At 39.9% G+C, this 13,134-nt stretch overlaps 1 protein-coding gene across 5 annotated transcripts in view; it reads right to left on the reverse strand.

Moving 5' to 3' along the window:
* Positions 1-12,888, reverse strand: part of LOC124290821 (protein wech-like) — a 33,166-nt gene extending 20,278 nt beyond the window's left edge. For 2 of the 5 annotated variants that reach the window (XR_006902042.1, XM_046727646.1), the window contains exon 1: positions 12,875-12,888. Coding sequence is in view for 3 of the 5 variants with exons in the window: in XM_046727650.1 (XP_046583606.1) it covers positions 3,836-3,883; positions 9,530-10,986; positions 11,640-11,931 (1,797 nt within the window). In the remaining 2 variants the exon portion in view is untranslated. Of the gene's footprint in view, positions 1-3,791; positions 3,884-9,163; positions 10,987-11,639; positions 11,954-12,874 lie in introns of those variants that run through there. The other 3 variants (XM_046727650.1, XM_046727649.1, XM_046727648.1) reach the window with 3 other exon arrangements.
* Between the last annotated feature and the right edge of the window lie 246 nt (positions 12,889-13,134).

A 13,134-nucleotide genomic window follows, 5' to 3' on the forward strand; every position in this document is an offset into this window, starting at 1 on the left:
GAATGTCCCCCAAATGTCAAGCTCTTTCACTGATCTCGATTATTTCCGTATCGTCAAATGGACGGGTTATTACTTAGTGAGTATGTAAGCAAGAAACAATATCACTATAAAGAAGAGATCTTGTCCAACTGATGAAATCCATACACATTTTCAGTTACACATCCACGTTTGTGAACTATAATATATTTGTCTTGAGTGGGGGACCTTCCTATTCACGTGCAAGCCTATTGTGTTGAATGGTGCAAGGGAAGCAACTCCTCTAAGCAAATTTAACCAACCCAAACGCCCCTACCTCCTCATGTCACTAACTAACACAAGTCTGTTTACAGGACAATTTGCAGAAAATTACAGACACAAAATATCAATACGCAATGCCATTTAGAAAGTAGTCAAAAATAACAAATGTTGTAGTTTGGATTACACTTTCTCAGTAAAGTACAGATTCTAATAGTTTGTGGGTTGAGTCCCATCCGAGATTCAAAGCCACACTCTGAGAATCAAGAACCTAATCGCCAGCTCTCAAAGTCATCGATCTCACCTACTGAGCCACCGCGGCTTCTACAACAAATGGAAATTGGCCACCAGGTAGTCTTGATAAAGACAGGTTTTGAGTGGTTGACTGTGTGTCAATCTTGCTATTACCATAGCTTCAGCCGTTTCACAACTAGGAACACCATGAAATGGTTAAACATTGTAAACATAGTTGGAATCGAACTCCAGTATTCAACGTGATGGGCAATGCTTATCCATATGGCCACCCCTACCTCAAGTGGTTGAGTGTTTTGATTGTGACATAGAATGTTGTCAGTCAGTAAAATATTATGTGTTTACCTCAGGATACATTGTTTTCTTTATGTTGGATTCTGGAAAAACACAGTTGTGCATCATCTTGTGCTTGTGGCTATTATGGGGATCGGATTTTGTGACTCTGATTGTATCCCAAATGAATGTTTTTCATGCTATCAATCATTGGTCCAGGCTTGATTATCTACAGGCTGCCCTGCTATCAATGAAGTGTCAATGTGTGCGGCGCTAAAGAACAAACAATACCATACTCCTGCTTTTCACTCAACAAACTGTTAGTGTAAATTGTACACTTTAAATATATATCATGTGATGCATATGGTGGTGATTCAACGAGTCCGTTTGGTTTAAATAAGACTTAGTAGAGGAAATCACGTTTAAATTTACATTGTAACCTACAACTGAAGGTGATGAACATATGTTACACATGCTTATGTTTTATGAGTTTATGTTAATATAGCTTAACTCACAGCGTTGTACTGGTATTGCAATATTTCTGTTGAGATTCAGTTGAGGGTGGTTACCATCGTTACCATAACGGTATGCTGGATACATGGCATTGTTCTGACAAATCTGTAATCGGTATCACGGCAAGCCAGATTGGATTCCTGATGTATCAATGAGATGTAATTCAGAGTGAACTGCATGGTTCATGCATGACTGAAAGCACTCCTGGGCCACAGCAGGCAATACAGAAGTTGTTATCTATGCAATTGTTTGAGTGAGGTAGAGTGTGCCGTGTTTCCTCATATAGGTATCAGGTCTTCACTCCACAACAACCCCGGAACGTATACTTTACACATGTACTAAAGTACCACTGATTATATTTAAATATAATTAGGTACCGGCAAGTCTACTTTACACATACATGTATACTCAAGTAGGCGACTGGTCTGTTAAATGTGCCAGTCTTGTATGATTGTGACACTTGAAATTGTCCTATAACATTGGATAACAGACTCTACTCCGCCACTTGCTCTTTCCACATGTACTCAAGTATCTCTGTGTTCAAGTGAAGAAATATCTGTGTTTACTCAAATATATCCAGTTACATCTCTGCATACACAAATATGCACAGTACATCTGTTTATAAAAAGGTACCCAGGTATCCACTAAGGTGCCCTGGTACATAGTGATCAAATGGTTGGCTAGTCACGCCGAAGATCCGGGTTCGATTCCCCTAACAGGAACAATGTGTGATGTCAACTTCTGGTGTCCCCCGCAGTGCTTGAAGTTTGCTACAATCGGCGTGAAACCTTACTCAATATACATACCTCTACAAACACAAAGATACCCTGGGAACCACTCTGTACAAATAAATGTACAGGTACCCCTATATACACTATTAATGTTGATATGCGTTGATTAATATAGATTTGTTCTGTGTTCACAAATACATTCTTAATTTTGATATTTTACAAATTCATTTCAATGACTTAAAGTACAGTTGTACTGGTAAATAATATCAGTCGTTAAAAATTCAATCTCTTTCTATTTGTTGGCTGCGTACACGTGTTGGTCAATTGGTCGACATTCAGGGTATACACTCTACTGACTTGGAACAGTCTGCGTTATAGCGGAGTATGGGTATATGCATGCCAACGCCTCACTTCTGATCACCAGTCAAACAGTGCAGTTTGTTTATCATCACATTATCAGGTGGAATAGGGTTTGAGTATGAATCAGTTATCTATTCTGTGTTACTACATGTGAGAACTTTGATGTCACCTGAGCGTAAATTACAAACATACACATAGCCCCGTTCATCTGCACAAACACCGTAGGGATTAGTGACGTCGTCACTTGCTGTGAGTAAGTTCCTAACAAACTGGCCTGACTCAGTCAGATGAACCACATTATTCTGAGAGTATAGAGCAACCAGAACGTCACCTGTGCTGGCACTTGTGATGCCCCGAGGATGCACCTGTGATGTGTGTCCTCTCGGGGGGTAGGTGAACACATCGTCCCCTTCAGGTGTCAGGCTTGACAGTCGTCTGAGGGAGGTTAGGACTCCGTCTATTTTAAGTGAAGCTATTTCGTTCATTATATTTATTGATACAATTCAAATAACAGTAGAAAATAAAGACTTTACGTTTATGGTGATGTTTGTCTCGACAATAGTTTAAGAGAACAAAACAGAAAGGACCACACAATACCGAGTTCTATACGCATATGGAGTGTCATTATTGAAAAAATCTTATTTGAATCACATCTTAGTGCTAATTTTATTTTAATGATATTGTTTTTAAGCCAAATGTACACATACATATTCAGAAAGCCAAATGAACACAAAAGTATTATGTTTCGTATGTGTGGAAAGCTGCACTCAGAAGTATCCTTTTCCTTACGGAATTAAACAGTAGATATGTTTCTGCATGTGTTTTTGACGGATGCGACCGGTGGAGCAGGATACGCTGAACATCTGTCATCATTGTCTGGTATTGATTCATGGAACATTTCTACATGTTTCACTTATACTCAACACTCCGGTTGTAGCAAATGTTTCATGTGATTATGGACCGGGAATTGTCGCTTTATTTGTATTAGTATGCTTCTGAAATTAATTCAAACTACTTTGATTAGCAACACAAATTAGGGTGTTTCAAAACGCAAAAATCATAAACAGGTCGTTATTTGTGATTCGTCATCCAGCGGGGTGTGTTTTTGGCTCACGTAATGAATTTCACTTTCATCAACATAAATAGTACTTCATCTTGAGTTACAATGGATTACATGAATTAAATAAATTCCATTTCAGATGTCAATACAAAACAACAGAGTATACTAAAAAAAGACATTAAAGCCATGTGCAAATTGCAATTTATGTTCTTAATCTTCATATTATCAGGTGGAATAGGGTTTGAGTATGAATCTCTTATCTATTCTGCGTCACTACATGTGAAAACTTTGATGTCACCTGAGCGTAAATTACAAACATACACATAGCCCCGATCATCTGCACAAGCACCGTAGGGATTAGTGACGTCGTCACTTGCTGTAAGTAAGTTCCTAACAAACTGGCCTGACTCGGTCAGATGAACCACATTATTCTGAGAGCACAGAGCAACCAGAATGTCACCTGTGCTGGTACTTGTGATGCTCCGAGGACGTGTTGTGTGTCCTGTCGGGGGGGTAGGTGAACACAACGTCCCCTTCAGGTGTCAGGCACAAGACACAGTGAGAACCGTAGTCGGACACAAGAATGTTTCCTGTTCTTGAGGTGCAGAGAAAGAGAGGCCTCTGCAGCATCTTCGTTCCACCACAGAGTGGGCTGACTGACCTCAGCACGTTTCCTGTCATGTCCAGAATATCCACACAGGGAGGAGACTCGGAACCTGCTGCAAGTCTTGATGGGGTCAGGGATGTTATACCCCAGTACTGTTTGTTTGTTGTGATGGTTGACAGCATCACTAAGTCAGGGTTGACTTCAACCATAATGATTGTTGTGTTGGTCACAGTGACCGCCACTATTGTGTTGTAGCTTTGTCAGACTCCACGCGTAGCTATTCAGGCTGAGCTTGCTATGACGTGACTGATTATCTCTGGTATAGAAAAACTTCACACTCATGTTGATATCATCTGTGGTTACAACTGTATGTGCATCATGTATCACTAGCGCTGTCACGTCAAGGGGCCTTGCATCACTTTGATGTCCTGCTACAGTGACGTTCATCGTGTCTCGTAACACAGGTGTTGCCGCCAGGTCCAACACACAGCCATACAGAACGTCTATCTCACCCAGCTGTAGATCGTCCACTGCTTTACTCAGCTTGTCCGAGTCCTGTCTGAACGTGATCCTGACTATTCTTCCCTTCTCCTTCAAGTCTGTGTGTCCGACATCCTCCACATCACCAGCATTACATCCCTGGTACATCTCATACACATCCATGTCACACTCAGATATGCCTGTGCATATGGTGCATGTGAGGCAATTTTCCCCCAGCTTCTGGGATGTTGCCATCTACAAACAGTTGAGGATACGCATTTGTGATATCCACCGACATTTAACTGTCAATTCAAAATTGAAAATATGAATTAAGTAAGAATATACTGCAAGATGGACAAAGTATAATTAACATATAGAGACATGTTTAACGATTAATCAATCGTATTTCATCAATAAGTTTCCAATTGACTAAATCCATACTCGTTTTCAGTAACTCATTGTCCGCATTTGTGAAATATCATACATTTGTATTGCGTGGAGGACGAACCAATTCACAAGCAAGCATGTTGTGTTGAATGATGCAAAGGAAGCAACTCTTCTAAGTAAATTTTCCGGTGTCCCCCGGCGTGATATAGCTGGAACATTGCTAAAAACGGTGTAAAACCAAACTCGGTCAGTCAGTCAGTCTAAGCAAATTTAACAAACCCGCACTTTCAGAGACAATCATCTAATGAATATTGGAGTTTACAGGTTGTCTGGTTCACGTAGTTTGTGATCATTACACAAAGACATACTGAGTGAGTGAGTGTGTGTCGGTATTGCTAATAACATGGTATGTTTCCCAACCAGGAACGTCATGAAAGGGTTTCACAAGTTGTAAACATGTTTTGAATCGAACGCCAGTCTTCAGTTTGATGGACGAACACTAATTGATCCACATGACCACCTCTACCCCAAGTGGATGAGCGTGTTCGTTGTGACATGATTTATTGTCAGTCAGAAAAATATGTGTTAACCTTAGAACAATACATCTCTGTTGGATTCTGAGAAAACAGTCCTTCAGCTCTTGTTTGTCGCTATTATGAGGATCGGATTTTGTGACTCTGATTGCATTCAAAAGAGATGTCGCTCATGTTATCAATCATTGGTCTAGGCTCGATTATGTATTATGTACAGGCCGCCCTGCTATACCTGAAGTGTCAATGCGGGCGGCGAAAACAACATACAAATGCCATCCTCATGTTCTGCATTATATCTATATTATATTATATCTCATGTGATGCATATATTGGAGATTCGACGGTGTGTGTCCGTTTAGCTGTAACAAGATTTAGAAGAGGCATGTGCGTCTAATTTGAACCTGCAACCTACAACTGAAGGTGGTGAAAATATTTTTAAGCATGCTTATGTTTTTATGTTTTTTTAACATTCTTCAACTCTGGTAAGTATCTGTCATTGGACATGGAGATTATTCTGACCCAGAGTTTAATTATACATGCACATGTTATAAAACAAAAAGTGATGGTTCACCATTGTTCGGTAGACATTGTTAGCAGTCTTGTGTTTGTATTTCAATGTTTCTGTTAGGATTCAGGAGAGGGTGGTTACAATAGTTACCATGACGGTGAGCTGGTTATATGGTATCGTTTTGACAAATCTATAATCAGTATCACTGCAAACCAGTATTCGAGTCCTGATAGGCCGATGAGATTCTGTCATAGTGGACTGCATGGTTCAGATGACTGAAACCACTCCTGGGCCACCACGGACAATAAAGAAGTTGCTGCCCATGCAAATGTTTCAATGGTGATTGAGTGAGGCTGTGTGTTGCAACGATAAGGCGTACCGTGTTTCCTCAAGTTGGTGATGCGTCAGTTAAATGTGCCAGTCTTTCATCAAAGTGACATATAATACTTCCCTATAACGTTTTAATGACAGACACTACACCGACACTCGTCGTTCACACATATACTCAAGAGCCTCTGTGCATACCCACTATTGAATACACACAAATGCACACAGTACACACTTAGGTAGTATATAGAGAATCTCACCCAAGTGTCTTCTGATATCAATTATATCAACACGAGTTGATAAAGTTACAAATATCCGAGGCTTGCCGAGGATATTTTTACTTTTATCAACGAGTGTTGATATATTTGATATCAGAAGACACGAGGGTGAGATTCTATTTATCATCCAAAATCACTCTTCATTAATTTTCAATGAAAAATGTACATCTCTGAACATGGTACTGCCATTAGACTTGCAGTGCAGCGATGTCATAGCATTGTGACGTCATCAAGTACATGACGTCATGGCATTGTTAGGGCATTGTACAAAATCTCCTGTCAAAACGATATCTCCTAGGAGATATCGTTTGATCTCACACAAGCGATATCTCCTGTGGAACACAGTTTTGGGTGATAAATGTGTATACACTAGGATGCACTCAAGTCTGGTACATATTGAATAAAGCGTTCGATTGTCACGCCGAAGACCCGGGAGCAATGTGTGATGCCCATTCCTGGTGTCCCCCCCCAACCCCAAACCCCCTTGACAGTGCTTGAAGTTTGCTGCCAACGGCGTGTAAACCTACTCAATATACATAGGGTACTTTTTGTACTTCTACAAAACACAAAGATCCCAAGGAACAACTCAGAAAACAACTGTACCCATGCACGTCTATATACCCTGAGATACCGTTTGTTTCGTTTTGTACAAATATACCCCCGTACCCCTCTGAACATATAAATGTACTCTTGTGCGTCTCTGTGTACACATGGTAGTTTTCACTGTTTACTACACAAGTGCCGAGGTATCTGAATATTCAAACGTACCCTTGTACCTCTCCGTATATACAAAGGAGCCAAGGTTCTTAGACACGTTTAAAGGATGGGGTGAGGTGAGGTGAAATTGGGTTTTACGTCGTGCTTGAGAATATTTCGTTCATATGACGGCGTGCATGCGTGTGTATGTGTATGTGCGGCTGCTTGTACTAGCCCAGACTTAAGCTGGTTTTATAGTGCTAGCCCACTGAGATACCATGCCGCAGTGAAGCATGGATACCCCACTAAGACACATTATACTGACTCCGAGCCGACCAGTCCTTGTTGTACCCATTCATGCCGAGCGCCAGGCAGGGACCAACAAGTACCATATTTTTATATTTTTAACGGTTTAAAGGATGGGAATCGTGGCAATCAAGGCCATTCCGTTCCTCACTATGGAAACCAGTTTGGAAGAAGCAGATCGCTAATCAAATTATCTACCAATATCTAAGTGACAGAATTTGCTTAAATGATTGATTAATGTGACTGTTTCAACGCATGACACGTTATAACACAGGATATTAACTTGACATTCATTTGGTATTAACAAGCCCTCTCTGGCGGAGGTTAGGACTCCGTCTTTTTTAAGTTATGCTATTTCGGTCATTATATTTATTGATACAATTCAAATAACAGTAGAAAATAAAGACTTTACATTTATGGTGATGTTTGTCTCGACAATAGTATAAGAGAACAAAACAGAAAGGACCACACAATACCGAGTTCTATACGCATATGGCGTGTCATTATTGAAAAAATCTTATTTGAATCACATCTTAGTGCTAATTGTATTTTAATGATATTGTTTTTAAGCCAAATGTACACATACATATTCAGAAAGCCAAATGAACACAAAAGTATTATGTTTCGTATGTGTGGAAAGCTGCACTCAGAATTATACTTTTACTTAAGGAATTAAACAGTAGACTTGTTTCTGCATGTGTTTGTGACGGATGCGACCGGTGGAGCAGGATACGCTGAACATCTGTCATCATTGTCTGGTATTGATTCATGGAACATTTCTACATGTTTCACTTATACTCAACACTCCGGTTGTAGCAAATATTTCATGTGATTATGGACCGGGAATTGTCGCTTTATTTGTATGAGTATGCTTCTGAAATTAATTCAAACTACTTTGATTAGCAACACAAATTAAAGTGTTTCAAAAAGCAAAAATCACCAGTTCAGTCTTATGTTTATGCACAATCATAAACAGGTCGTTATTTGTGATTCGTCAAAGAGGAATATTACTTTCATGAGATCAAGTATTTAACATGTTTCCTTGGAATCGCAAAGAATATATCTTTAAGAACAGACCGGCTCCCGTTCCATGTTTATGTAACCCTTCACGGTTGCTATTGATTATCTTATTCGTTAACCTCCGGTATTGAACTGTTCTCATATCCACAAATTACCGAGGTTTTCCATTTAATGCAAAATAATACATTACATAGCAAACACTATCAGTTTTGCCTAATCTGTATTCAAAGTATCTTCAAACAGTTCAGACAATCTTTGCAATTTTTTCTCATCTCCAACTTCAACCAGCGGGGGTGTTTTTGGCTCACGTAATGTATTTCACTTTCATCAACATGAATAGTACTTCATCTTGAGTTACAATGGATTACATGAATTAAATAAATTCCAATTTAGATGTCAATACAAAACAACAGAGTACACTAAAATAAAGACATTAAAGCCAATTTATTAATGTTTATATGAATCAATTAATATAGATTTGTCTGTGTTCAGACATACATTTGCAATTATGTTGTTATTTTCAATAGTAATTTAAATCAGTCTCTCTCTCTCTATCTGTGTATTTACAAATATACACAGTAATCATAGTGATTCTCTCTCTCTCTCTCTCTCTCTCTCTCTCTCTCTCTCTCTCTCTCTCTCTCTGTGTATGTAGAGTATGGGCAGGTGTCTACTCCTCACTTATAATCCATGTGCAAATTGCAGTTTATGTTCTTAATCATCATATTATCAGGTGGAAAAGGGTTTGAGTATGAATCAGTTATCTATTCTGTGTTACTACATGTGAAAACTTTGATGTCAACTGAACTGAAATTACAAACATACACATAGCGTCGATCATCTGCACAAACACCGTGCGGATGAATGACACCGTCGCTTGCTGTAAGTAAGTTCCTAACAAACTGGCCTGACTCAGTCAGATGAACCACATTATTCTGAGAGTTGAGAGCAACCAGAATGTCACCTGTGTTGGTACTTGTGATGCCCAGAGGATGCACCTGTGTTGTGTGTCCTGTCGGGGGTAGGTGAACACAACGTCCCCTTCAGGTGTCAGGCACAAGACACGCTGGGAACCATAGTCGGACACAAGAATGTTTCCTGTTCTTGTGGTGCAAAGAAAGCAAGGATTTTTCAGGATCTTCGTTCCATTACAGAGTGGACTGACTGACCTCAGCACGTTTCCTGTCATGTCCAGAATATCCACACAGGGAGGAGACCGGGAACCTGCTGCAAGTGTTGATGGGGTCAGGGATGTTATACCATAGTACTGTTTGTTTGTTGTGATGGTTGACAGCAGCACCAGGTCAGGGTTGACTTCAACCGTTATGATTGTTTTATTCTTTACAGTGACAGCCACTTGATTGTGTTGTAACTTTGTCAGACCCCACGGTTGACTATCCAGGCTGAGCTTGCTATGGCATGACTGATTATCTCTGGTATAGAAAGACTTCACACTCATGTTGTTATGATCTGTGGTTACAACTGTATGTGTATCATGTATCACTAGCGCTGTCACGTCAAGAGGCCTTGCATCACTCTGATCTCCTGCTACAGTGACGCTGATCGTGTCTCGTAACACAGGTGTAGCCGCCAGGTCCAACACACCGTCATACAGAACGTCTATCTCACCCAGCTGTAGATCGTCCACTGCTCTACTCAGCTTGTCCGAGTCCTGTCTGAACGTGATCCTGGCTATTCTTCCCTTCTCCTTCAAGTCTGTGTGTCCGACATCCTCCACATCACCGGCATCACATCCCTGATACATCTCATACACATCCATGTCACACTCAGATTGTAGAGTCTGGTCAATCAGTTCAGCCTGTTGTCGGTACATCTGTACTGATATCTCCCCTGACTTAATGTCTGCGTTCAACTGTTCAATGTGCCTTTCTGAGATTTCTTTCAGTTCAACTAAAAGTTTATTTTCCTTGAGAGTGATTGTTTCCCTCGCCTTTCTTCCAGAAGACTTGATCTTCGATTCCATTTGAACATATCGATCTTTCTCAGTGATGACATTCGATTTAACTGTATCGACTTTCTTTTCAATAAGAATTTGTTTCTGTCGTAGGTTTTCCTTCTCATTCAGCAGCTTGGATTTTAAAGCAGGCAATTCCGACTCAAGTGTGACAACCGACTCACATTTTCTGTGATAGATAATACAACAGGTGTGACAGGTTACTTTCTTGCAATCTTTGCAAAGGAATTGGACGCACTCATCTTTGTGTTCAGTACACATGACTTTTCGCTTCCGGGCAATATTGACCTCGCCAGAAAGATCAATTAAGTCATGATGGCGACTGGATGGGAAACGTTTGTGCATTCTAGCACATCGGTCACACAGGGATTCGTCACACACTGAGCACCATACAGATGCAAGACTTGCCTCCCCTTCAGCATGACAACAGGTACAGCTTGTTGTATCTTGGGGAAAACAAAACATTGAAAAGAAATTCAGTATTTATTTGGCATATTTTTAACAACCAAAAGGAAGGAGTTCATAAAGAGATGAAAAGTTACTCTTAGAATTATTCTCCAAGTAACATATAAAACATGTCATGATCTATGATTGATCCAACATTAAATATTATATGGCTGGTTGGATGGAATGGTACAGATCATGTATTTTATCAGTCACATGCAGTTGGTTTTTAGAAGATTCCGGACATCGAACGAAACGTTTTTGTTCAGGCAAACCCTTAAAATAAGTAATCTTTTCCAGGCCAGCATTGAGCAAATAATCCCTCAAAACCCCTTCCAACAATTTGAAAGACATCTGCAGACATTTAAGTTAAAGATTTGAGTGTATCGGAAAGTTTTGGTATGCCAAAGTGTGTGGTCTGAAATTGGCGGGTATTTCGAGTAGAGCAGAGCATGCTTACCAGTTTGGTGAACACCTGGTGTCAACACTGATTTCGAGAATTCAGTTCAGTGGTTCATAACATTTTCACAGATAATATGTCCTTTAAACCAATAGGAATCTGACGGAAACCATTTATAAGATGTCCACAGACGATCCTGTTCACACCGCATGTACTAACGCGGTGGGGATGTGAAATAAAACACCCAAACCTCACCTTTAGATCCCGGACCAAAGGAGTCCAACAGTCCCTGGATGACAAAGCTTGGCTTGACGTCATCCGCCCATTCCTCCACTGGTCTGTCAGGCTCAGACACTTTCGTCATCTTGCTGCAGAATGGACACAGAAGAGACTTGGCACTGATGGCTTCTGGTTTGGTTTTGGTGTAGTTGACGACACATTTCCGACAGAATGTGTGATAACACACAAGTGTACATGGATTGTCAAACACCTCTGTGCATATGGTGCATGTCAGGAAATGTTCCTCCAGTTTCTGGGACGTTGCCATCTACAAACCGAAAAAGATCACGCATTTGTGATATCCACTGATTGTCAATGGCCAGGTAGAAATTGGAAAGAGTATAAAATAAGTGACTACACGTTGCAAGATGGATAAAGTATAATTAACATAAAAGAACGCGTTTAAAGTTTTGAAAATCTATCGTATTTCATCATTAATTTGCATTCAGTGTATCTTTTGACCACTTAGATCAAACAATACTGAAATAAATCAATAATATCATACGGTCTATTCAAAATTGGAAAAAGTACAAATTAAGTGAATACACGTTGCAGGATGGATGAAGCATAATTAATATGAAACAACGCGTTTCACGTATTGAGATCTATCGTATTTCATCCTTAAGTTGTAAGAGTGTTAACACGACGATCCAACAATACTGAATAAAATCAACAATAGCATACAATATCAATTTTATGTAATACATTGTATTTGTTTTATAAATACATCAATAAACACAATCAAATTAGGAAATTGATGGCCAAAGTTCTCCTCATACTGTGACAGACGTATATCGTCATGCTGATAGTGCGCTGACCTACTTTGGGGTTCTCATTTGCATAACGAAAGTAGACTTTTATCAATACCTTTGAGCGAAATCAGTACATATGATTATTCTCTCAAAATGAGTTCTGTGTATAAATGTAGGTATGGTAGAGTAATGGCTTATATCTCTGGAGTCTTTGTATCTATATGACAAACCTCCTACGTGAGGTTATAGAAGTGGAGCAAGTGTACGTGAAAACAGTACACACGCCCATGACACGAATGTGACGCTGAACCAACATAACGGCTGAATTAGTAGCTTAATTTGAGTTCACGGACTCTCTATAAATCTCTGTGCAATAATGTGACTAAAGCATGCCATTGTTATCATTATATTACACACATAAAACCAAGTAGATATCGAGTGCATGTCACGTCACCTCACCTTTACTTCCTGGATTCACTAGGGGGGTGAAGAGGGAGATTGGACCCTGTGATGAATGGCTACAGATCGAGATAATGAATGAGGTTTCACAGCGTGTAATAAGCATCGCCAATGCAAGTACATAACTTGTAGGTATATTTTTGTAATGTTAGAAGGAAACCCAGGCTACCCTGCTATTCCTGGTGATATGAAGGAACTTGTTCCAACCTCTTGTTTTGTTCTCTTAAAATGTGCACCTGTTAGGCTGTATGGTAGAGTAA

The sequence above is a fragment of the Haliotis rubra genome, unplaced genomic scaffold, assembly GCF_003918875.1.
Source record: "Haliotis rubra isolate DU_JTF1 unplaced genomic scaffold, ASM391887v1 Scf475, whole genome shotgun sequence".
In the NCBI taxonomy this organism is placed as follows: domain Eukaryota; kingdom Metazoa; phylum Mollusca; class Gastropoda; order Lepetellida; family Haliotidae; genus Haliotis; species Haliotis rubra.